A 25,179-nucleotide genomic window follows, 5' to 3' on the forward strand; every position below is an offset into this window, starting at 1 on the left:
CTGTTAGTTGATGGTTATTTGAGGGTTTGTGTTAACATGGACGAACGCTTTAACGGTAGGAACAGAACAGTGTTGTGTGTGTGTTGATGTTTTTAAACGCTCCCTTTTCTTTCATGCAGGATTGAGGTTTTTACGAGCGCTCAGGCTGATCCAGTTTCTCGGAAATATTGCAGTTTTAAATTTATTAAAAACAAGGTAAGAAAGACATTGCAGCTGTCCCTGTGTCATTGTAAAATTCATTTAAAAGGATTGTTTCTGATTGTTTTAGGTGCATTACACTTGATCAACATGGGGGACTGTGAAATGTTTTAAGAAATGAACACAAGTTTGCTTAGTATTTAAGAAGCAAGACACAAAATAAAAGTGGTTATAATACATATTTATTGATATAATTTATTATTTAATTAATCATTTTTACATCATTGTCATATATTGGATTGTATTATTATTATTATCCCGACAGAAAAGACACATGTGTACGACATGTGTGTAACACGGTCAATAAACACATGTGAATTGTGCGTTTTTGGACCTTTTGTGTGTGAATCACCCCCATTTGAAACCCAGTAGATCATATGTAAAAACCCATGGGATGACATGACAGAACATGTGATCTACTGGGTTTCACATAGGAATTCAAGCGGGATTTACACCATTTTATTTTCCAACAACACACATTTTGCATGTGATTACATGTGTCTTTTGCGCGTGTGAATGTCGTGTGTCTTTTCTATATTATTTTACCACACATTATAGAGAAATCCTATTTAAATCCTTAGTCTGCTATAAATGTATTTTAATTCTATAGTTTTACACTATATATTTAATTTACTTCAGCGTAACATATAGTATTTACTTTTCTGTGATGATAAAACAGTCTGTAGCACAGATGTGCAGAAAAGCTTATTGTTAGAATGATTTAAAATAATCTCTGATGAGCCAAAACAACATTTACTGAATTGGTTTTGTCTTTCTGTTTGTTGACCTTTCTGATATTGTGGGATATAACCTTTTTTTCCACCTTTAAAACATGTTAATCTATTTTTAGGGCGTACTTTAAGACAGGGACGTGAACATTAAAGGATGAATGACACGATGATGTAATCATTCCATTTATTGGCCCATGAGTCTAAACTCAACTATCAAACGTTAGGAGACTTGAACGGCGCTCTGTTCATTTGTTAAGAAATATCTCATATTTGTTTTCATAGCAACTCCATCAAGTTGGTGAATTTGTGCTCGATCTTCATAAGCACATGGCTGACAGCGGCTGGCTTCATACATCTGGTAAGTTGATGTCAGAGAGAGATGAAGTCAAACTGAAATGAACGTTATTGTGCGTATGAGAAAAGAAACAGGATCAAGAGTATGTTGATGTGTTTCCAGGTGGAAAACTCAGGAGATCCTTGGGAAAACTTCCAAAATTCCCAGGCACTTTCCTATTGGGAATGTGTGTACTTACTCATGGTAACCATGTCAACAGTGGGTTACGGCGACGTGTGTGCTAAAACCACCCTCGGACGACTGTTCATGGTCTTCTTCATTCTTGGAGGATTGGTAAAAAATGATAGAAGACATCCCATAATAGTTCACCTACAGCCTGCATTTATACGTGCAACGATCCAGAGCTGTAAAACAAACCCTTCATCTGTTATCAGTCCATCCGCTTGTGTTTTAGTTCATGTTTGTGTTATTGTTAATTCTGTTGAATTTATGAGTGGAACCATCATTAGAGAGCACAAAGTCATTCTGTTTGTAAAGTTCATGATGAGAAATGCGTTTTTTAGAAGCAGTATTTCCCCACCCAAGTATCCTACAAACTTTATGACGGGTCAAGATATGACACGCTGTTGCCATGGCAACATACAAATGATGATGACGTTTCAGTAGCAGGTGAACAGATGATTCGCATTAAAGAAACAAATACTATAGTATACAAGGATATTTACCAGAGTAAACTGAAATGTATGTTACAGTACTTAGTATAGTTTATTACAGTACACATGTGATGCTAAATGAAATGAGTATTTACCCTAGTAAATACTGTAGCATACTATAGTATTTACTATATTACGGCTCATAAATACTATATATGATTGACATTTAGCGTATTTTAGATTTAATTTTAATGCTTGAATTGGTCCACGTTTAAACAAATGATTTTACTTTACATTACAAAAGTTATGGGCATGTTGCTCCTTATATCTCCCGTCCTTTGAGATATTAGATTTAATCCTGGTTAAAAGCCTTTATTTGACATGTTACGTTACATGTGACAGTTGTGTCAATATCAACCCAACGTAAGTGTTTGTTTGGTCTAAACATGGCTAGTGAGGTTTCTCCTCCACATCCCTGTTTTCCCTTTAACAAATGCAGAATGAATCTCATCTGCGTCTTTTTAGTCTTTTCACCGCCTTCAGTACATCCCTTAAAACAGAGATATTTGTCAAACAGAATGCTTTCATTTCTTTTAACTTGAAACCCTCTAAAATCTCTACGATGCATGTGTACATCCAGTCTGACTCTCCTGTCGTTATTCACACTTTCAGTCTTTAAAGGGCTCATATAAGGAGGAAGACTTCATGTTTTAAGAGAACCGTTCATCGAGCTAGATATGAAAACATATCAAAACGTACTAGTCTAAACATTTTCCGTTGATATTAAGCCGCGGAAACAAGTAAGTTCTGTTTTGAACTTCTGCGTTTTTGTTTTGAGTCACGTGCCGTACATGACCGGTCATGTTAACATGTTAAGAACCGTGACGAATAAATACTTTACCACAGTAAACACCTGGGGATGGATTCACAAAGTTCCAGATAATTCTCACAATCTGCCATTTTTACTTAGAATGTAAGAAAATGTCATATTTGAATTAACACTTTAGTATGGGGACCAACTCTCACTATTAACTAGTGCTTATTATTATTATTATTATAATGTTCTGCATCCTTAACCTAACAACTACCTTACTAACTATTAATAAGCAGCAATAAAGTCGTAGTAAATGGTTTGTTAATAGCGAGAACTGGACCTTAAAATAAAGTGTGAGCAAGATATTTACTGTATAATTTAATGTATAAAAATGATATTTCCTAAATATATATTCCTAAATAAAGGCAAGATGTTTCATAGATGTTTATGACCTGATCATCAGTCACAGATGCAAATACTATGGGCAGTTAACAGTGAGACTAATGTTTTAACTTATAAAAAAAGATTAAAACTGAATTTTATTAAGAAAATAGTCGAGAACTAGGCGCAATGCGTCGCAAGTGTTTTTTCTAGTTTCAGCCCGACGCAGATCTCATTTTCCCGTCCTGCACCGTGTTGTTTAAATAGCAAATCTATTCAAATACTGAACGTTACTTACTTCTTATATCTTATCAATTATATATTATTATATTTTTGTGAATCCAGCCATAAAAGTCTTTTATTGTGAGTCTCAACAATAAAAACAAGCCGCTGAGGTTTCACTTATGATAGTTTATATGAATGTATCTTATAATAATTTCACTATATATTAAAGAGACAATAATAAGAAAAACATTTGACCCAAAAGCAAACCCTTAACTCTCAAATAAATGCAACAGAAGGGCGGCAGAACTATTTAAGTCTTATCCAGCACAGTGGTAATATTACCGGCTAAAAGTCATAGAGAGGCTGTAAAATGGTGATAAAATAAACGTTTATGGATCAGAAGATGAGAGCTGAGGGAGAACTGATATCCGTGATATGAGCCCTTTAATGTTGTGTATGTAGAAATCTCTTTCTGCATTAGCATCAGCACACACCTCTGTTGTGGTTTGTCTCCTGTCTCTCCTCCTTCAGGCCATGTTTGCCAGCTACGTTCCTGAAATCATAGAGTTAATAGGAAATCGCAAGAAATATGGTGGTTCCTATAGTGCTGTAAATGGAAGAAAGTAAGTACCGCAGGGTTCGACTGCGCAACTCTGCACAGTCGGCCCGTCTGCATGCACGTCTCTCTCTCTGTTCCATGCATGTAGGCCATGTTTGCTCGCTACGTGCCTGAAATCGCTGCTCTCATCCTTAATCGGAAGAAATACGGAGGGAGTTATAACTCGACCCGAGGACGAAAGTAAGTCGAACGGCGAAAGCCGACGAACCTCTAACAGAACGGGTTCTTATTCCGCAGGTTTAGACCTCTCGTGTTGAGATGGCACGATCAAACTCCTACATTTGACATTAATGCATTTGGCAGACGCTGTTTGGCCGAAGCCACTTACATTGCATGATACTGTACATTTATATCAGAATACGTGCAATCCATGGGATGGATCCCGTGACCTTGGCGTTGCTAGCTCCATACTCTCAACCTGAGTTAAGAGGAGCTACAGGAAAGCTCTGACCTCAGAGGAAGCTGCACATCCTTCCTGTGATGTCAGAGGCGCTACAGGAAGTAGTTTTATGACATAGAGGGTTTGGGGTCAGATGGCACAAATCATCTCATTGCTTGTTGCGTTCTGTGAGTCGCTCATCGCTTTGCTAAAATGTGCCACTTGAGCTTCTGTACGTATCAGTGGTTGTAAGTGTTGAATGTTTATTGCAAAACACTTTCTTTCTTGGCTTTATATTTGAATTGTCTGCTATTTATGACTTAATATGTCCATATGATGTCAAAAACAAAGTGAATATAGATGCAAACAGGGCTGGGAAGGTTGGATTTCACTACAGATTACAAAATACATGTTTTTAAAAGTAATCTGAAATGTAAGGGATTACTCACATTTTGTTATTGAATCTAAATACGTAAGGATACTTTGAAGTACTAATAATGTTCGTAACACAAACAGACCACCACACAGAGGACTTGGCTTTCAGTTGTGAGTTAAATAAACTTGCAATTTTGAGAAAAAGTCGGAACTGTGAGACAAAAAGTTGCAACTACCTAAAAATGACTCAAAGAAGAAACTCACAACTTCTATTGTGTAAAATCGTTTTTCAGGACTCTGTGAAAAAATTCACATGAAATGTCTATGAAACCAAATCCCTCTTATTTTGTATATTCGGGAAGGCGTATGAAATGTATGACTGGAGTTTAGGATGCTTTTGCAGATTGTCAGAGAATCAATCACCGATTGCTGTTGACATAAATTGCCCGTTACAGTTTATATTAATGTTGAAATTACATAAACATTCCAAGTAATCAATAATATACAGATACTCCCATTTTGTATTTTAAATACGTAACTTCGTTCCCGCCCAGCCCTGGATGCAAATTGTATATATTATTAAATGATGTCATTGAAAACACATCATGATTGCAATGGTGCTGCATTTCTGTTATCGCATTTTTGTTTTTTAATGGTCAAACAAGGTAAAATAGTGTAAAGAAACAATAGAGAAAAACAAGCTTTTATCATTGACATTGAAATGCTTGGGACGCTCAGATTGAATGGCGAGTGATGCAGTTTACAGGATGAACTCTGATGGGCTGGCGTGTGAGAATCTCATGGGTTTATGTGTTTCTCAGGCATATAGTGGTGTGTGGTCACATCACACTGGAGAGCGTCTCCAACTTCCTTAAAGACTTCCTCCACAAGGACAGGGACGATGTCAATGTAGAAATCGTTTTTCTTCATAAGTAAGTGAATGTTTCTGCACAGCCATAGTGACGTTTAAAGGAATATGAATAAACAACATTCTGTATTCACTCATGCTCAAGAAGGACTTTTATCTCCAGTGAAATATATTTATTTGTATAGGTTGAAAACAGCACAAATGTTGCCATCTTGCTTAAATAGGCTATTTATGTGAATAATTTGAATAGAAAATGAAACAAGGATAGGATGATGACATTCAAGTGTTGTTGTGTATTTCAGTATCTCACCTAATCTTGAATTGGAAGCCTTGTTTAAGAGACACTTCACACAGGTGGAGTTTTACCAGGGATCTGTTCTCAACCCACATGATCTCGCTCGGGTCAAGGTATCACGTCAAAACAATCCTCGCATTTAACAGCCACGATACAAATGACTTTTAAATTGTATTTTATCAATAAAACATCACATAGTTTTGTCTTCGGTCTGCTTTTATAGATCGAGGCGGCTGACGCCTGTCTGATCTTAGCTAATAAATACTGCGCAGACCCTGATGCTGAGGACGCCTCAAACATCATGAGGTAAAACACACTTTGTGTTTGTTTTTAATCCAGACTACACAACATAATGTACGGCCCGTTAAGCACATGGCTTTTTTGTGTCTAAAGTCTTTTGGGCTTGATTGTCAAATAAAAACAAACATACGGATTAAATTGATATAATATGATGATGATAATATATGCGTTAGAAAAAAACAAAGAAAAACTGCTAAATGTGTAAAGGTCAACATCAAATATTGACTTTATTAACTTGTGCTATCACTTCTACACACAAGTCTTTATTAAAACTGTTGTGTATAATTGATCACTTCCAGTTGTTCAAAATGAAAATGTGTTTTTATTTTTGGCTCATTTCACCGAGCATTTTAACTCTTCCCCTTCACGTCTGCTGGCTCGGATCTGATTTTAAACATCAATATATTTCACATTTTATGCTCATTGAATGTCCAGGACTAAGATTTGTCCAATGTCCAATTTGGGAACTATAATGACTCAAAACTCAACATGTTGGTGTGCCGTTTGTTTTTAATAGAGTGATATCCATCAAAAACTACCATCCCAAAATCCGAATCATCACACAGATGCTTCAGTATCACAATAAGGTAAACAATTATGACCATCTCGCACAGTTTAACATCCATGAAATATATACACATAGTCTCAGACAGCGTATTGGGCTGTTTCCAGGCCCATCTTCTCAACATCCCGAGCTGGAACTGGAAGGAGGGAGATGACGCCATCTGTCTGGCTGAACTGAAGCTGGGATTCATCGCTCAGAGCTGTCTGGCTCAGGGTCTGTCCACCATGCTGGCCAATCTCTTCTCTATGAGGTCCTACATTAAGGTCAGTGAATGTTTGAGCATTTGCAAGTCAACGGGTGATTTAAATACTGAACATGGACATGTTTTTTTCTGTTTAGATTGAGGAAGACACGTGGCAGAAGTATTATTTAGAGGGAGTGGCCAATGAAATGTACACAGAGTATCTGTCCAGTGCCTTCGTGGGTTTGTCTTTCCCCACCATTTGCGAGTAAGTACGCAATGTGAGCCGTATGAGGTGGACACTATTGTTGGCTTTTTCTGTGCTCATTTTTAAAAAGAACACACATTTTAGAAACAATTAAGAGACCGTTCACAATATTAATTCAATCAACATTTCTAGTATTGTGATCATTTCGGTCCAGTGTTTGTTGAAAAAATATTGTTATCAGAAATTTGCGAGAAATATGATTAGATAGTAGTTCAGAAAATGAAACAAAATAGATCCTTTCAGCAAAACACACACCTATTAATAGTCAGTTCAGTATTTAAGTTTTAGGATTTAAAGGGTACATCCGGCCAAACATCGGTATGACCTCCATTTTTACCAAAAACGCATATTAAGGTCGTTTTGGAAGCTTTCTGATTCCTACATCGATTGCCTCGCAACTGATGTTCAAAGCAAGTAAAGACATCGTAAAATTGTCAATGCGACTCCGGTGTTTCAGTATAAATGAATATAATGCGACGGGGGTACTTTATGTGTGCAAACAAACAAAGCAAACGACTGTAGTCAAAACCTTTTGTTTTGAGTGTTAGTTTCCAGCGTGCGCTCGACAGTATCTGTGTCTGGTTTGAGAAGGCCGTGTCCTCCGGAGGTCTCATTTGAAGCTTGCTATGTCATGGAGGCGGTCTCGTTTTATAAAAGCAGGTAGGACAATCCGTAGGCACCCTTCTAATACGACCCACTTTCACGAGAATTCGGAGGACACATGAGCTTGAGATAACCCACAATTCTTTGCGTCGGCCCACGAAGATTTTTTAAACAGTAAGGCAAAAAATGGTAAATTTGTTTAATTCTTTTGGCATTGTTTAGGGTAGAAGAAACCAACTTTTTACTTATTAAAATCATGTAGAAATCATTTTGATTAATTTGACAGGTGTGCGAGTGCAACATGTTGTCATAGCAACGTGGCACTTCCTGTTTCCTTTTCTGCCAGTTTGTCGTACGAAGGACGTCTCGTTTAATTCTAAAATGAGGATTCTCCATATACATCCTCTAGGACCTTCGGAGGACACAAGGATGCAGCCTTACAAAACCAGACGTAGCTAGTGCGTCCGGTTTCAGCATCGCTCGACGTATGTGCGTTCTGACGTATAGCCCGTGTCATCAGAGCACGCATGCGTCCAGGGATGTTGACACCGGATGCACTGTTGCGTGACCCGTGGGTTGGTTGCGGAGCAATCTAAGGAGGAGACCAAGGATTCAGAAAGCTCATTTGTGTTTTTGGGGATAAATGAAGGTCATACAGATGTTAAACTACTCGAGGGTGAGAAATGAATGGCAGAATTGTCATTTTTGGCCTTTAAGATCAAAAGTTTTTTGAGGGTATAATCCATTGCATGTGTTTGACTGTAGGAGCTTCACTTCAATCTTCAGAAGATTTGATTCTTTTAAGGAGGGTGAAAGTGATTCAGATGATTCAGATTCATGACAGATTTGAGTCATCATCATATCTCAGCTTTTGGTTTGTGTTTCTCTGCAGACTCTGTTATGTGAAACTCAAACTCCTGCTGATCGCCATTGAATATAAATCAGACCAGAGAGAGAGCAGGTAATCCATAATCCATCATCTAAAAACAGAGTTGTCGGTAATCTCTTGGTTTAGTGTCTCACAGGTCTGCTGTTTGTGTATTTGTGTATTTGTGTGTTTGTTGTCCGCAGGGGTGGAAAATGGTTTGAAATGATGTTTTTTATGTGATGTGCTCACGTCCTGAAAGCGTGCTTGTCAATTTTCTTTTTTGTCTGTAGATTTTCAAGGAACACATTGAGTTTCTGATCCAGCTGTGCGTGTTTGCCTGACACATTTCTAAATGTGTTTAATGCTATAACTGTGACCAAATCATTTATTTTCAGTGTTTACACGTCTTTATCGTTTGATATATTACATGTAAAAGAAAAGAAAATCCTGTTTGCAGTTCCTCAATTTATAACCTCAACTCATTCATTATAACACTGATGAAATGTCCCCTTTACAAACTTCGATGTAGAGCGCTGTACTCTCAGGAATCAGCCTGAAATGGGATTCATCTACGTTTACATTTAGTCATTTAGAAGACGCTTTTATCCAAAGCGATTTATAAATTAGATACTCATAAACTTTAACTTGTGTAGACAGATGTTGCTGTTTCTCTTAATCTCACTGAAATATTTCATTTTGGGAAATGCACGCTCTCTGCAGACCAGGAAACCCGAGAACAAGCTGTGATGCGTCTCGTGATATTATTTTTCGTCAACTGTTGTATTTGAATGTTGACTGGTTTACACAGATGTTTTTTTCCGTGGCATGAACCGTCCCACACAAATGTTGAATGTTTCCGGGCGTGTTGGTTGAATGTTATTTGTGTTCCGCAGCACGCTGATTAACCCGGGCAATCATGTGAAGATGCAGGAGGGCACGCTGGGATTCTTCATCGCCAGCGACGCCAAAGAAGTGAAGAGGTGAGGAGTTTATAGAGACCTTCCACGCACATACGGTACATAATAACACATCTGCACATGTGTCTGTGTCCATCAGGGCGCTTTTCTACTGTAAGGCTTGTCACGATGACATCACAGACCCAAAACGGATCAAGAAGTGTGGATGTAAACGCTGTGAGTCCTTCTACATCCGTCTGTCTGTCTGTCTACTGTTCTGGACAAAGAGACCACTATGCATCATGTCTAACCCAACAGCAATGTGAAAGACACGTGGAAAGGGATTCAAAATCAAGAGTTCTTCCTTAAATCTGATTGAATTCTGACGTTTGTATTGTGTCGTATAAAAATGTCATTATAGTTTGTCCGATTTTCTCCGAACTTACATTATTAAATAATTATTATTTAGAAAATGGGATAAATGTTTAAAATGGAATTAAACAAAACATTATTATTTAACCAAAAAACATACCTATAAATAGTAAATTGAGAAAGTGGTCTCTTCATTTTCTATCTGTCTATCTTCTTTATCCCTTCTTATCCTTCTGTCTGTCTCTGATTTGATATAAAATCTCTGTCTGGATGCAAATCTAAAGAAAACATATCAGTTGTGTAACGCATGACAGATGACTGAGAATGTGAAAGACAATTTATAAAAAGAGCTTGTATTTTATCAATAGCACCACAGCGTCTGAGCCCAGCGACCCTTTCTTTCCCGAATCAAATGTTTTTCCCTCCACCTGAGACGTCATTATCTTTGTAATTGACGCATTTTCCTTCTTCCTCGCTGCCGTGGATCTGTGACCATTCTTTCTTCTCTCTGATAGTGTTGTATTGTGAGTAAATGACGTTCACGCGTTCATGCAGATTGCATCCGTACAAGCCTGCTGCATGTGTGAATGTAAAACTACATTTCCCATCAACCCCCTCTCACGCATCATCAACAGAAGACGCTCTTCTAACACAGGATTATTTTCTTGATTGATTATTTGATTGCATTGATTTTGTTTTTTATTGTTTTATTACTTACATAAGCCATGGATTGCAAAATCTTTATTCTGGATAGTTATTGTTGTGTAAGTGGCAATATACTTTACGCAACACTGTATGGAAACTAACTAAACATGTTTTTATTCACACTTCATGTACCTGGCTTTATGATTCAAATATTGAATTGAAACAGATTTCACACCGCAGAAGAATCGTATGATTCTCTCATCCATTAACCTGTCCTCTCCTCTCACCCGACCTCTGACCCCAGCCAAGAAGGCCGGCCACAAGAGAATGCGTCTGGCATGTTGTGTAGCTTGCGGCGAGGCAGACCGTGACTGCTCGTGCATGTCAGACAGTGTGACTAACTTGGAGACTCTGCACCATGGCTACCCCTTCTCATCTGTCTCTCTTTATGATAACACCAACACTTTACACTCTTGTAAGTGAATGACCGTGCCCGCGTGTGTATCTGTGCCCGTCGGCCGTGTAGAGGTGCCATCTTCTGTGGGGCTAGATCTGGTCACCTGCATGCGGGTTCTGCTGAATGTCAAGTCACGATAGAGTTGTCATGCATTACAACATGCGTTTGCATAACAGTGTTTTGTTCATGTTCAGCTGCGTTAGATAATCCAGTCACGATCTCCACATGTTTTGTAGTTGGTGCCATGCTCTTGTGTAGATGGTGTGTACGAGTACAAGCCGTTCAAATGAAGAAGCAAAAATCTATTTCTACTTCACTAGAAGATGAACTGTAAAATAACACACATGAACTAAAAAAGTTGTGTTTAGATTTGAAGGTGGTTTTCAGTTTTCAGTAGTAATAGATTTATCTTCTCTCACTGCATCATCACTTCATTGCTCCACGTGTCTCACTTTAACCTCATTTTGTCTCTGCATTTCTCTCAGCTAAAAGTAACTATAACGGATACATCAAATCAAGTAAGTTTACATCACGCACATTTGTTTCTTGACCTGTTATTTCATCAGCACATGCATTCACGTGCACATAAAAACATGATACGCATTTCATATGATTTGGTCTGTACATGTATTCGTGTACACTATGGTATATACAGGGGACACGGAGAGTCACTCTTAAAAATCTATCATATCAAGTTATTTTAATATTGCTGCGCTAGTGATGTAAACCCAATATTTCTTTGTGAAAATACTTTTAAACTATCTTTATAGTTTGTTATCTAAAGCAATGAAAAGCCATATGTTTTAAGTGAGTCTACAAATACTTTGATGTAAACAGCATGCACCTGCTCTCATTCAACACTAGATGCCGCTGCATCTCTGCAGTTCTGTTCATGTATTTTTGCAGTCGATGCATTAGATTGAACTGAAATATCCCGACAAATCACATGCGTCTCTGTGAAAGGCCTAGATTGAGTTCAATAAACACAATCTACAGTCAATAAACACAATCTACAGTCAATAAAGAAAATATAACAACAAACAGCGATACAGTCATATTGTGACAGTAGGCCAACCACTAATGAAGAACAGTTTATCTTAACGTTCACTGTCTGATTATAAATGTTTGTCTGTCAGTAAGAGACGAACTCAAACCAACATTCCAGCCCCAGAATCCCAAGCCCACCCTGAGCAGAGCGAGGGCGCCCCCCGCTGTCCCGGAGATCAGAGTGTCTGTGCCCTTAGTCAATAACCGTAAAGGAAGTCTGCTGTCCCCCGCCGCCTCGTACCTGCACAGACTCAGTCTGGCCAGCTCTAGGGAACTGGACCCGGGTGCTGCGGGCTCTGAGACCACCCGTCTGCATCGGGCCTGCAGTCTGCCTGTGAAATACAGATATCATCCCAGCTGCCCCTCCAGCATCCGCCGGCGCATGCGCCGTAAGCCTCTGCCTGGCGTGACAAACGCATGTGGACTAACAGAATTCTTCTGTAGAGACAATAAACATCCTGTTTCATGCATCAGTGGTTTCTTATAAGCCACATATTCATCAAAATAAACTAGAGAGGCAAATAATGTGCATGCTCGCTCTCCCACGCAATACGTAAATGGGAATTTAACGTTACACAGTGTATAAAGCAAACATTAAATAATAAAACCTTTACCTTTATTGCATACGTCAACAATTGAACATCTGTGATGTTGTCGTAGCTTAAAATGCACGTTTTTAAAACAAAAAGTGTGTCTTACGCCGTACGTTCTGTGTCGTTGTGAGTTTTAGTTTTTTTGTGAGTTATCGTGAGTGTTTAAAACATTTTTTATGTGTGTTGTGTAAATGTAAATGAGCTTTATAGTGTCTGAAACTCTCTTGATGTTTCAGTAGTGGAGGAAGAACCCTCGGCTCTGTCACCCAAGAAGAAACAGCGTAACGGGGGCATGAGAAACTCGCCCACCTGCTCGCCCAAAATCAGGTGAGATCACACTAAATACACTGAGGTAATGATTTAACAAGATATTAAAGTTAGGAGCATAACGTAATAAATGAAAGGACATGACACAACCATGTTTAGCTAATGCACAAGACGTTTGCCGCATCGTCAACGGTGCCGCCATCTTGGATGGGTCTATACATCAGTCATATAAAATAAGCACAAAAACTGATATATTTCTCAATAGATTAGACTGATTTAGAGTACAAACGCATTGTGTCTCCAGTTATGTTTTCATTGCCGTTATTTATCGTAAAGTGAAAGTGCTCGCTAATGACAATTTCGTATGGCGGCCAATCAGAGGACAGGATCAGTCTCCATTGCCTCAGGCTCGCGGCCGCACTTACTGCCGTCTGCTTTTAGCCCTGAGAACCTGTCCGTGAGCATTAAACATCCATTTATTGATTTTGACTGATGAAAGAGCTGCTATTGAATTAATAAAAGGCATAAATACGAAATGATGGCATGAGAATAATATCTTCTGAATACTTTATCAAGACAGCGGGCTGGAATAATTCATATTGTACGGACGGTCATTAATAACAAGAGGAACTAGATCACCAAATATTGAATCATACATCCATAACTCATGTTTCTGATACTGCATCTGGGCATGTAGGGTCTTATAACGCGTAACGGTTAGTTTTGCCAAGATAAATTGCATCTGCAATCCTCTATAAATGTATTTCTACAGTTGACATTGGTTTTGTAACTTATCTTATGGGAAGTTTGCAATAATACACCTTTGATCATTTTTCTGTTTTATTATTTGGGCTTTTTCTATACTGTCTTATCGTTTATGTTTGTAGAAACAAATAAAAATTACAGCTGTCAAATGATTAATTGCATCTAGAATAAAAGTCTTTGTCTTTACATAATATAGCTTATGTATACCGTGCATTTGATTTTGTATTTATAAATACACAAATAGAAAAACATATACAAGTACAATACACATTCAGGACATTTTTGCCTGTTTATTTATATTTACCATTAATTCATTTTAATATTTGATATTTTTCTTAATGATATGCATGTAAGTGTATGTTTTTATACATACAAAATTAATATGCACACACAGACGTATATTATGTACACACAGACTATTATTCTGAATACGATTTATTGTTTGACAGCCCTAATAAAGTAATTTATTGAGATGATGTCAAACTTTAAGAAATGTCTCTTGAGTTCAGCGTTAGTTTTTTATTGTTTGTAGAAGCCAGCTGCTCACTGCAGGTTTATTCTTGTGTCTCTACTCTATAAAGATGAAATGCATATGAGGCGTTTTGGGTTAGTTTACGGTGGTTCTCTGTTCGGTTTTACAGTAGCCGGAGGCTCGTACAAGCTTCAGCAAACATTCTGGTGTTGTGTATCAGCTGTGGTTAACGCTGCCGCTGGCCTGCAGGCCCGAGTGAATTAGTAATGAAGAGCAGATTGGATCTTGCTCTTTAGAAAGCATGTTAGTGTCAGGTTATGTGAGGGAAGAGAAGGTCTCTGAGGCCGGAATATAGTTTTCATAGCCTACAGAATGAATGCGCTGGGGTTGGGTCGCATCACACACACACATCTCTTGACCCGGTATGACCGGAGCTCCGTTTCTTAACAGAAGATCACAGAAGCACTTAACGAAATTAACACGAAAGCTAAATGTCATTTAAAATATGAATAAAGCTTCAATTCAAGAATGAATATATTAATAAAGAATCAGGTACAGGACCTGACAGAGACACTCTTGACCGCTGTGAGCGGATCCGTCAGCCATTGATTTTCTGTTGTTAAAGGAGGAATAAATGTGTTGAGCATTGATGACTCAAACCCCTGAGAGTATCGGATGGAGAGAGAGAGAGTTTGCTGAAACATTAAACGTTGTTTCGCTCAGAGAGTCTTTATGAATGTGCTGTCAGTAAAGATCTGATTCGCTGAGATCTGATCATGTCTGATCTCATAACACTCGCTGCCAACCTTCAGCCTTATTGTGTCAGAGTCAATCCTGCAAACACATGTCACCTGAAGTATAATGAAATATGTATAAAGACATACACGAAATGATGTTTTGCTGTAAGAAAGGTGAATAGGTAAATGGGGTGACATTGCATTGAATAAATACATTGCAGTGTATTTAATATAGTAAACTGTTGTAAAATGTGGTGTTTTTGAAGATTACTGAAGTAAATATTAAAGTATAGCACAGTATTTACAACAGTTGATCAATTTACTACACAAATAAATAATATAGTATACTTCAATTGATTACAGATTACTATAGTTAATACTAAGAACTGTATTAATATCAAATATTGTAATAAAAAAATCATACACTAGTGAAACTCATTCATGTCTATTATGACACACACACACATTGTGTTGGTGATGATCAGCACTATAGAGTATATGTGGGTTGTAGGCGGCAGCGTGGCGTCTCTGACAGCCGGCGTCTCCGGCGTGCTGACCGTGCGGTTCGCCATGTGCATTAAATGTGATGGACAGAGAGCTGAAGGAGGCGGAGAGAGAGAGAGAGAGAGAGAGACCCTAATGGCCCACTGATGGGCAGAAGACAGATTGAATGTAAAGTCATAACAGTGAACAGTGTCTGATAGATGGAAAAGCTGTTTGACAGGCCACCGAAACCTTCACCTTTCTAATGGGCGAATCAGAAGCCCCAACACCCCAGAGCTGCGTTACGCCCCTGTGCTCATTCAGGTCCTGTAATACACCCTGTGCTTCCCAAGATGCAATTCAGAGGTTGAGAATATGTGACTTACAAAGACCTTTTTCTCAGTAGGCCAAATTCAGAGTAGGTCATTTTGGTTTATTTTGTAGCAATGTGCTTTTATTATTTATTTCTTTTTAATGTTACAAGTTACAACTATACAAGTGTTTTGTTTGTAATTTATTCATAATTTGACTGCCTCATTTGTCATTTTTCTGTAGTTCACGTGTTTGAATTTTATTTGATATCTGAAATGTTTTAACAGTTTAACTTACCGTTAATAACTCTGGTCCACACAAGCACATCACCTGGTCTCATTTGTTTGTTTGTTTGTTGTTTTGTGTGAAAGACACGACCCGCTGCTCGTCCCAGGACACGATCAGATGGAAATGATGGATGAGAATATAAAGAGATACGATTCTACTGGAATGTTCCACTGGTGTCCATCAAAAGACATAGAGAAGCTCGTTCTGGTAAGAACCAGACATTCATCACATAACAAACGTGTGTTTGGGTTCAGGGTTGAAATTGCCAAAATCCTCATTTCATGAGATGGTCCATCGTCAGTATATGTGAGATTTTTTCATTGTTTAGTAGAGGTTGAATTTTGATGTTTTGTGTTTGTTTCTTAGACCAGAAGCGAGGCAGCCATGACGGTTCTGAGCGGTCATGTGGTGGTGTGTATATTTGGGGACATTAAGTCGGCCGTGATTGGTCTTCGTAATCTGGTCATGCCCTTAAGAGCTAGTAACTTCCACTATCACGAGCTAAAGCCCATCGTGTTTGTGGGGTCTCTGGAGTATCTGAAGAGAGAGTGGGAGACGCTACACAACTTTCCCAAAGTCTCCATCTTACCCGTGAGTGCAGCGTGTTTATAAAACCACAACATGTTCCCAACAGCATGAAAGAAAAATCACGCATGTGATCTCAGCGATCAATTTCAGTGCGAATAAATGAAGAGCAAATGCAAAATGTTGCTTAAGTCTCATCGTGTCTCACGTATTTCTCCTGAGAAAAAGAGTCAGGAATCTCACGAATGGAAAAAGAAGAGCCCCCGATTTGTCTCGTCCGCCATTAAAAGTCAATGTTCTTGAAGATCTCGATATGAACTCAAACATTTCTCTTCACATCAGATGATTTGACCTCGACAATCTACATTCATTCACACCTCCGTGCATTTGAAAAAACACATGTGACCAAGCTGTTACCTAAATGAGACAGAACTGAGAACTCACGAGTTTCGATGTTGTCATGACAGTGTGTTGATGTGTCAGTTGTGTGTGTGTTGTTAAGGGCACTCCGCTCAGTCGTGCTGATCTGAGAGCAGTCAACATCAACCTGTGTGACATGTGCGTCATTCTGTCAGCCAATCAGAACAACATCGACGACGCCTCCCTGCAGGACAAAGAGTGCATTCTGGCATCTCTCAACATCAAGTCCATGCTGTTTGATGACAGCATCGGTCTGCTGCAGGCCAACTCGCAAGGTAAAAAACATGCGGCTGCGCAGGTGTGCGTGCTCTGCTGGATGTAGCTGTTAGTTCTGCTGTCTTTCGTTCATATCAAAGCCGATAACTAGTGTCTGTTTATGTTACGTCCGCAGGTTTTACTCCTCCTGGGATGGATCGCTCGTCTCCAGAGAACAGTCCAGTACACGGACTGGTGCGACAGGCGTCCACAACCACAGGAGCAAACATTCCCATCATCACAGAGCTCGGTGAGATCATCCACACACCGCACGACTCATTCACACGCACCGATCGGCACCAGAAATATCTGCAAAACGTGCAATTTGAGTTTGGTGATTTCGGGAACTGAGTTAACTGGATATTTCGTTTACCAGTTGACGATATAGCGGTTGTTGAGTTTTTGGTTGTTTATTAAAATAACTTGGAATTATCAAACTAGTTAAACGAACTAGCGTTAACTAGTGAGTTAGTTACCGAGGGAAATAAACGGGTTGTTTTATGCTGATAGCTAAAACAGACAAGTTGCTGCCCCTGGTTTCTCTGAGCCAGGACAAGAGCAGCGGAACCAACATCCCAATGATAACAGAACTGGGTAAGAACCGCTGACTCGTCTTCGTTTCACTCTGTCTGCTTGAGTAAATGTAATGGTGCGTTCCCACCAGACGCGAATGAAGCGTGAAGCGCGAGTGATAAACATGTTAATGCAAAGACGCGATAGACATCCTGCGGCGCGATTCACGCGAATGAGGTGGCGCGAATGACATTTTGACCCTTTTACTTGCGGGATTCGCGCAAAACGCGAAATCTGAACTTTGGCGAATATTTGCGCATCATTAACCAATCAGGAGCTTGCTCTAGTAGCGATGTGATTACGACGTAGCGAGCGGAGGCAGAAATCCAAAACAACAATGGAGGACCAAATCATCGTCGCTGTATGCGGGTACCCGGAGCTGTACGATACATCTTCTTACTTTTATAGAAACAGGAATAAAAAGGATCTAGCTTGTAAGAAAGTGAGAGAGGAGGTCGGACAATCTGGTAAGTTGTAAAAAAGGCTCTTTACTCAATTTGAGATATATATATATATTGAAGCCCCTCCCATTATGCGAATACTCGTCTGGTGTGAAGTGATTTTGATGCACGAATGAGTAAACCCAAAATGTTCAGGCGTCGAACTACACACGAAAAGCGTGATTTACTGCGTCTGGTGTGAACGCTCAGTAAATTGGGTTTATTGGATAGTGACGTGCACAGCTCTATGTCCTGTGAAATCTCGTGTGCTTTTGTGCTCGTGTGAAACGTCTCTCTGAGCTTTTGGGAGAGTTCGCCCAAAAATAATCATTCTGTCATTTGTTCCTCACCACGTGGTTGTGACTCGTTCTTCAGTGGAACACAAAATATGTTATCGCAGAAAGAAGCCCCTTCAGTGTGATCTGGACCCGAAGCGGAGCATTATATGCATGTATTCATGTATTCCGTTTTATGTATTTTGTCTGTTATATTACCGACAACATTAAATGTCATTATGTGTAAATTTTGCACCATGCGTGTGTTTATTTCTGTAATGCCCTCATGATCAAACGCATATCTCATAAACAAGTGTCCGTGTGTGTTTGTTTTCAGTGAACGACTCAAACGTCCAGTTTCTGGACCAGGATGATGATGACGACCCAGACACCGAACTGTACCTCACACAACCCTTCGCCTGCGGGACGGCGTTTGCCGTCAGTGTTCTGGACTCACTAATGAGTGCTGTAAGACATCATCATCAATAACCTTTGACCTCAGATTGTATCCTGCATATGTATAATGTCTCTCTCTCTCTCTCTCTCTCTCCCAGACGTACTTTAATGATAATATTCTGACTCTGATCCGGACGTTGGTTACTGGCGGTGCGACGCCGGAGCTTGAAGGTTTGCTGGCGGAGGAGAACGCCCTGCGGGGGGGTTACAGCACTCCACAAACTCTGGCTAACAGAGACCGCTGTCGGGTCGCTCAGCTGGCGCTCTACGATGGACCCTTCGCAGATCTAGGGGTAAAAACCAACATAAATATATGATGACTCTTTCCTCTCCAGTCACCAGAGACAGACAGACAGACAGACAGACAGATTCATGTTGAGTGTTTCTGATGTTGTGTGTTCTGTATATATTCATGTTTGTGTTTCAGGAGGGTGGATGTTACGGTGATTTATTCTGTAAAGCGTTAAAGACATACAACATGTTGTGTTTTGGTATCTATCGCTTGAGAGACGCTCACTTTGGAAGTCCCAGTCAGTGCACTAAACGGTGAGCTGTCACTCAACACAAACACATTAAGAGTCTTCTTATAAAACCGATCGTCTGATCACACTTCATTTTCTCCTTCTGTTCTGTTTTCTTGTGATGTTATAGATCTGGAGTAAACGTACAAACTCAAGGTCTAAAATAGGGTTTCCATAATGTTTTGGTTTTATTTATAGATGACCAGGTCAGGTGAAAGCAAGTACATTCAAAATAACCTTGAAGCAAACTTCATTTTTAAGTATACTTAAGAAAATATATCTATAACTATACTTCATTAGTACTAGAATAAGAAATCTGTCCTTTATCCCCCAATCTATAAATGATGAAAGGATTTAAAGTTTTGGGTGAACTGTCCCTTTAAGTTTTAATTCTATTATAAAAAATTTTTTGTGTTTATATTTATATATATTTCACGCTTCTGCTTTTTTCATGCTTTCAATACTCCTGGGCAGTAAATTGGCTCGATTTTTAGTGTGTAAAGTATACTTTTAGTTCAAATTAACATCAATAAACTTCTGAGAAATAAATGTACTGTAAAAAGGAAAAGAGGTCTGACAGCATTTGCTTTATTGTATAGTCCAAAGCACTCTTTTAGGAGGTAATCTCTTATAATTTTCCAGAAAATTTCATTTTTAGGTCCATATTTGACCTTTTTTTTTTATGTTTTATGTTTCAAACAGAGAGGAAAACGTTACAAACAGCATTTTTCCACATTTAAAAACGTATAGCTATAGCGTTGTGAATAGATCTCTTTATAAAGACAGAACTTCATAGATTTGGCTTTTGTTATCTTACAGATACGTGATCACAAACCCACCGTATGCGTTCGAGCTGGTGTCTACAGATCTCATCTTCTGCCTGATGCAGTTCGACCACAACGCCGGCCAAACCCGCAGCAACCTGTCCACTCACTCCACCCAGTGCCCGAGTAAAAAGAGCCCGTCTACCCACTCCATCCCCCTCTCCGCCCGGCCGGGTCGCAGCCGCAGTCGAGACAAACAGAAGTACGTTCCTCTGTAACATTCTGTGTGCGCGGTTCTGATTGGGAACCGTGTTCTGGTGCAGCCACGGGTCATATCGTCACATGGTTTGTTATATCAAAACGCATTTTTTTCCGGACTTTATTTTTTTACTTTATACGTATTGTTTACTTTATAACACACAGATCCACAGAATCTTTATGTTAGCGAACACAAGCCACCGTTTACATAACAGACATTGTTGATGATTAGTATGTCTTACACGGGTCACACTGTGTTCGGTTCATTCATTTATTACCATCTTGCACTTAATCTGCACTTTAATCCTAAAGTATCTTAACATCCGACCTGAAGAACACTTGTGTGGTTCATAAATGTATTGCCTTTGTGCTTTGCCATCCTAAGAGTTCTGCCGGCTGATTTAAAAAAAATACACTGGAGTCCAACAGAATGATACCACGAGCCCAAAAAAAGTAAATATGTATACCCAAAACTAAAGTTATGATTATTCTTAAGAACACGTTCATTTACAGATACGTGAAATACACAAAACAGAAAATATCAGGCACACATTTAAATATGAAGGTTCTTGCTGTGTGTTCCATAACGACCATTTAACATCCACAAAACCTTTCTGTCGTACACAATGTACTTTGTAATAGAAAAAAAGGGTTCTTGAGACTATAGACCCCTTTCCTTTATGTTTAGTCTCCGGTCGTTGGCAGACTGCTAACAAAGTTAGCTTGTACTTGTGCCAATACGTACAAATGACCAATGTTGTGATTATTTTTTAGACACATACCCAAACCATAATCCATACCAACAAAAGACAGGAGATTATTTAATTTAAAGGAATATAAAGTGTACGGTGAAAACGCCGGCATTTTGGGTGAGCATTTCTACTGGTCCACTCTGATGGTAAGAACTAAAAAAATCTAATCTCAAAAGATAAACAAGAAATGTAATTTGACTACAAAAGTCTTGAGATTTTTATAGCACCCTTTATTTTTAAGCGTGTATGGCGTGTAATTTAAATACGTCAGTTTTTGACAAAAATGAATGGGATTATTTTCACAAAATGTATGTCTGACAAAATATGTAAAAGTGTATCTGATATGTCATGTTTACTACTAAATTCGGATTTCCCACATACAAAAATACTGTAGTATACAGGGTTGGCACAGAACCATTCAAATATCTTACGATGCTATACCCGCTGACGTATCGCGGCGCTGTGCCATGTTCATAACTCAAATCTACATAGCAAACCAAATGTCCTCAATACAGATCTAAATTACTTTTTTATTTACTACAGTAACCTGTATAATACAGTACACTACGCTATTTTGAATTATTAAATTAAGCTTTAGCAGCAAGACGCTACCATCACACATGTACACCGTGCAACCCTAGTAGAAAACCTCAGAATTGACCATAGTAAAATTCCTCTGTACCGTAGAGTAAACATCATAGTAAATATTCAAGTAAACTACAGTATTTACTACAGTTAATCAACACAGAAAGTGGAGTAATTACTATAATATGTATCATAGTAAATTGACGTATACTGCGGTATATTTAAGTATGCTATGGTGCTTATTGATATGATATTGAAATATCCTTTTTTTACTGTGGTGTCAGACTTTTGGACTCTTCTGTATCATCTGTAAATGTGCTCATAAAGAACTTTAAATGTTCTTATTTTTAAATCGCTGCCTTCTTGAAATGACAGAATGATTTCAGCCCTGACACTGTACGTTAATGTCTCACGCAGGCTACCGTACATCTTTTGAAGTGTTTGACATTTGGCCCTGGGTGAAATGCGTTCATACGTTCATACGTGCTCATATTGTGGATCAAAAGAAAAGTGTCACTCATGATCTCTGAACAGGTTTTCGTCGGGATGTGAGTGACGTGTAAATTGAGATTTAAAACCCAAATTGAAATGAACCTCAAAGCGGAACATTGTTTCCATGGGAACATACTGACAAATGATTCTTTCACGTGATTGGTCGGTGGTCTTTCTGAGTTTCCGGGATGCTTGTTTTTCTATGAAGTACTGCTGCTATCACACGGATAAATGTCAAGCGTTTATTTGGAGCAGATTGTTGAGTAAATATGTTTATGTGCTATTAGCGGGTAATACATTATATACATTTGTATAATATCTTCCGATTAAAAATGACTTCACTCTTTCTAAGGCTGTTATTCACATTCTGTTCGAGTGGTACAATGTAATACAAAAGTGTGTTGCGATTCTGCAGAAATAAAGTTGTTTGATAAGAATTTTTAATGAAGCAAACAAAAAAACGTCATGTTGATAGCCGTAGTAAAATGCTCACACCAAAGTTTTGATTCTCAAAATATCAAGTGTAAGAGATTTTCTTATCAACTAGTGTATGCTATCTTAAAATGAACACAATAAAGTTATTTTTTTCTGTACTGTTGATGTGATGTTTGCTTTCAAACACTGTGATTGTCATTGAAGCAATAAAAATGTTCAGATCCGCTGAGCCCAAAACTGAATCGTGACGTCCTTAAGGTTTGAAATCCTCCCTAAAGTCTTATATTCCAAGATATACAATACATTTATGGGAGAAACAGACGTATATTCAAAGTCCCCGTGAACCAGAACTTGCGATCGTCAGAATGAAAAACAGTGGGCGTGGCTTGCGTTTTTCAATGCAATTTGTTGGATGTATTTAAGCAGCTGTTGCATTTTGAAATGGAACTGGCAGCAGATTGACAGTCGAAGGGGAGGAGTAAACAGATGCTCCGCCCACGCCGTCTAACATTCGGCGGAAGTGCATTTTCAGATTTTAACTGAAGATTACGAGGGCACGTGAATGACCCACACTAATAAGCTATTCACAATAAACGCTGCTGTATTTCATGAAAAATATGAATTGTCATTTTTTATTTCACTGGGACTTTCAAAGTAATTGTTTACTGAAAATTGTTTTTTTTCTATCCTAAAAAAGGTGTGTTTTGCTTTGTGGGGTGTACAATATATATGAAAAGAATGTTTGGACTCACAACATTTACTTTTTCCTTTAAAGTGCGACCAGGACGAATCGAAGCGTTTCAGGTATGAAACCGTGTGCATGCCAAGCATCTCTGTCATATCAGTGATGGTTATGAGTCCAAACGTGCGCTCAAGTTTATTCTTTGCTTTTCAACCGAAAGCAAAGTAGCTTTTGTCAGTACTGGCTGCTTTTCTGGAGATTATGTCTGCATGTGTTTCTCTCGATCCGGAAGCTCTGCGTATTTAGTACACAAGCTGTCTTGACATTTAATAATAACGCAAGAATGCTTTTATCATGGCAGCATCTGTAGATAGCGTGTCTGTAGTGCCTCCTATGTAGTCCTATGTAGTTTGCATGGTTTTGATTTTCAAGCCTATTAGCATGATGTCATTTATAAAATCATGTTTCATAGTCCTGCGGAACCGAAAAAAACGTGAAAAAAACGGTATAATCTCAAATGCTTTTACCATAAAAACACAACTGTAAACACGGTACAGTAAAAACACGACACAACAAATGTGAGTCAAGGGTCAGAACAATGACTGATGTAGTCAGAAATAGAGGTGTCCTTTATGAAGCATTTATAAATGTGTTTATTAATTATTAATAAGTCATTTACAAATGCATTATAAAGCAGTTATATATTAAAGGGGGATTCTACAGAAATACCTGCAGTGAGCAGGTGTAAGAAAAACAACACAACGCCCTACAGTGTCCAATCTGACGGCTAATACCACAAACAACATCAAGATAATAATCAATATGCTTTCGAATCAAATAAATGATGAATAAATACATTTATTAAGCATTTATAACATGTGAGTTAAACATGGCTCATAATTTGGCAGGTATTTCGTTAGAATCATGCAGTTATAACTGCTTCATAATGGATTTGTAAATGACTTATGAATCATTTATGAACACATTTATAAATGCTTTACAAAGGGTACCTTAATGTAAAGTGTTACAAAATATGAATTACTTTTAATAGTTTCTATGCATTTGTTTGTATATTTTAATAAAACAATGTAATTTCCATATTTGACAAATACGTTTGTGAAATCGTGAAACCTAAGATCTTGAGTGTTTCCTCCATTTTGTATCAAACTTCTCATATTTTGATGGTTTATTTGAACCTGAGGAGGCGGTCAAAGCAAATACAGTATATACTCCAGACATCAATTTTGGACACTACTGTACTTTAAGTATGCAAATGCTTTCCATACTTAACATATTTTTGCGGTGGTAACAAACCTCAAGTGTGACTATATATTTACCTCTTTTAAATCAAGTGTTATGATGTGTTCGCCATTTGGTTGAGTTTAAAATACTATAAAATAGTTGATTTTTTATTTAACAAGAGGACAGTTTACGTCAAAGTTACTGGGGTTGACACACTTCAGAACGCAAGGAAACAACTTGGGTTTGCTGTAAACATATGTTTTTATGAATAGTTTCTAAGTGTTAATTAATGTATTCCACAGAGAAAAACTGGTACACAGACGAATGTGAAAACACCTTCAGAACCCCGCAAAACAAACACACCAACACACACTCAACCAATCAGGTGAATCAATACAAATCCAGCAACATCATCCAGCCAATCAGAGAAGTGGAGGAGGAGCCCTGATCATGACGATCAAGAGCGGATCTAAACTGCTTTATCTTTACGACATCTTTAGTCCCAATTCACACTTTGCGTCTTTTCCGCGCGCATATTCGTTATTTTATATT

General features: G+C 38.4%; 1 protein-coding gene across 1 annotated transcript; it reads left to right on the forward strand.

Annotated features, from left to right (window-relative positions):
• The first annotated feature begins 124 nt into the window (after window positions 1-124).
• Window positions 125-22,866, forward strand: LOC306905830 (calcium-activated potassium channel subunit alpha-1-like). The gene is made up of 24 exons (XM_079476768.1): window positions 125-195; window positions 1,212-1,287; window positions 1,387-1,557; window positions 3,829-3,920; window positions 5,492-5,602; window positions 5,841-5,946; window positions 6,057-6,139; window positions 6,651-6,720; window positions 6,806-6,961; window positions 7,038-7,147; window positions 8,643-8,711; window positions 9,512-9,598; window positions 9,675-9,751; window positions 10,836-11,006; window positions 11,474-11,506; window positions 12,865-12,955; window positions 16,036-16,159; window positions 16,319-16,543; window positions 16,980-17,172; window positions 17,289-17,402; window positions 18,778-18,908; window positions 18,995-19,189; window positions 19,324-19,442; window positions 20,237-22,866. Exons 3-24 carry the CDS (start codon window positions 1,465-1,467, stop codon window positions 20,457-20,459), a joined length of 2,673 nt encoding a protein of 890 aa, XP_079332894.1. The 5' UTR covers window positions 125-195; window positions 1,212-1,287; window positions 1,387-1,464; the 3' UTR covers window positions 20,460-22,866.
• The last annotated feature ends 2,313 nt before the right edge of the window (window positions 22,867-25,179 follow it).

The sequence above is a fragment of the Barbatula barbatula genome (assembly GCF_947034865.1).
Source record: "Barbatula barbatula genome assembly, chromosome: 16".
NCBI classification, from domain to species: Eukaryota; Metazoa; Chordata; class Actinopteri; order Cypriniformes; family Nemacheilidae; genus Barbatula; species Barbatula barbatula.

Excerpts from the sequence above, each read along its gene's own strand:
- LOC306905830 (XM_079476768.1), top strand. The coding sequence starts at position 1,465 with ATGGTAACCATGTCAACAGTGGGTTACGGCGACGTGTGTGCTAAAACC. Across the intron at positions 6,721-6,805 it reads TGCTTCAGTATCACAATAAG|GCCCATCTTCTCAACATCCC; the intron begins GTAAACAATTAT and ends GGCTGTTTCCAG. Across the intron at positions 8,712-9,511 it reads TCAGACCAGAGAGAGAGCAG|CACGCTGATTAACCCGGGCA; the intron begins GTAATCCATAAT and ends TGTGTTCCGCAG.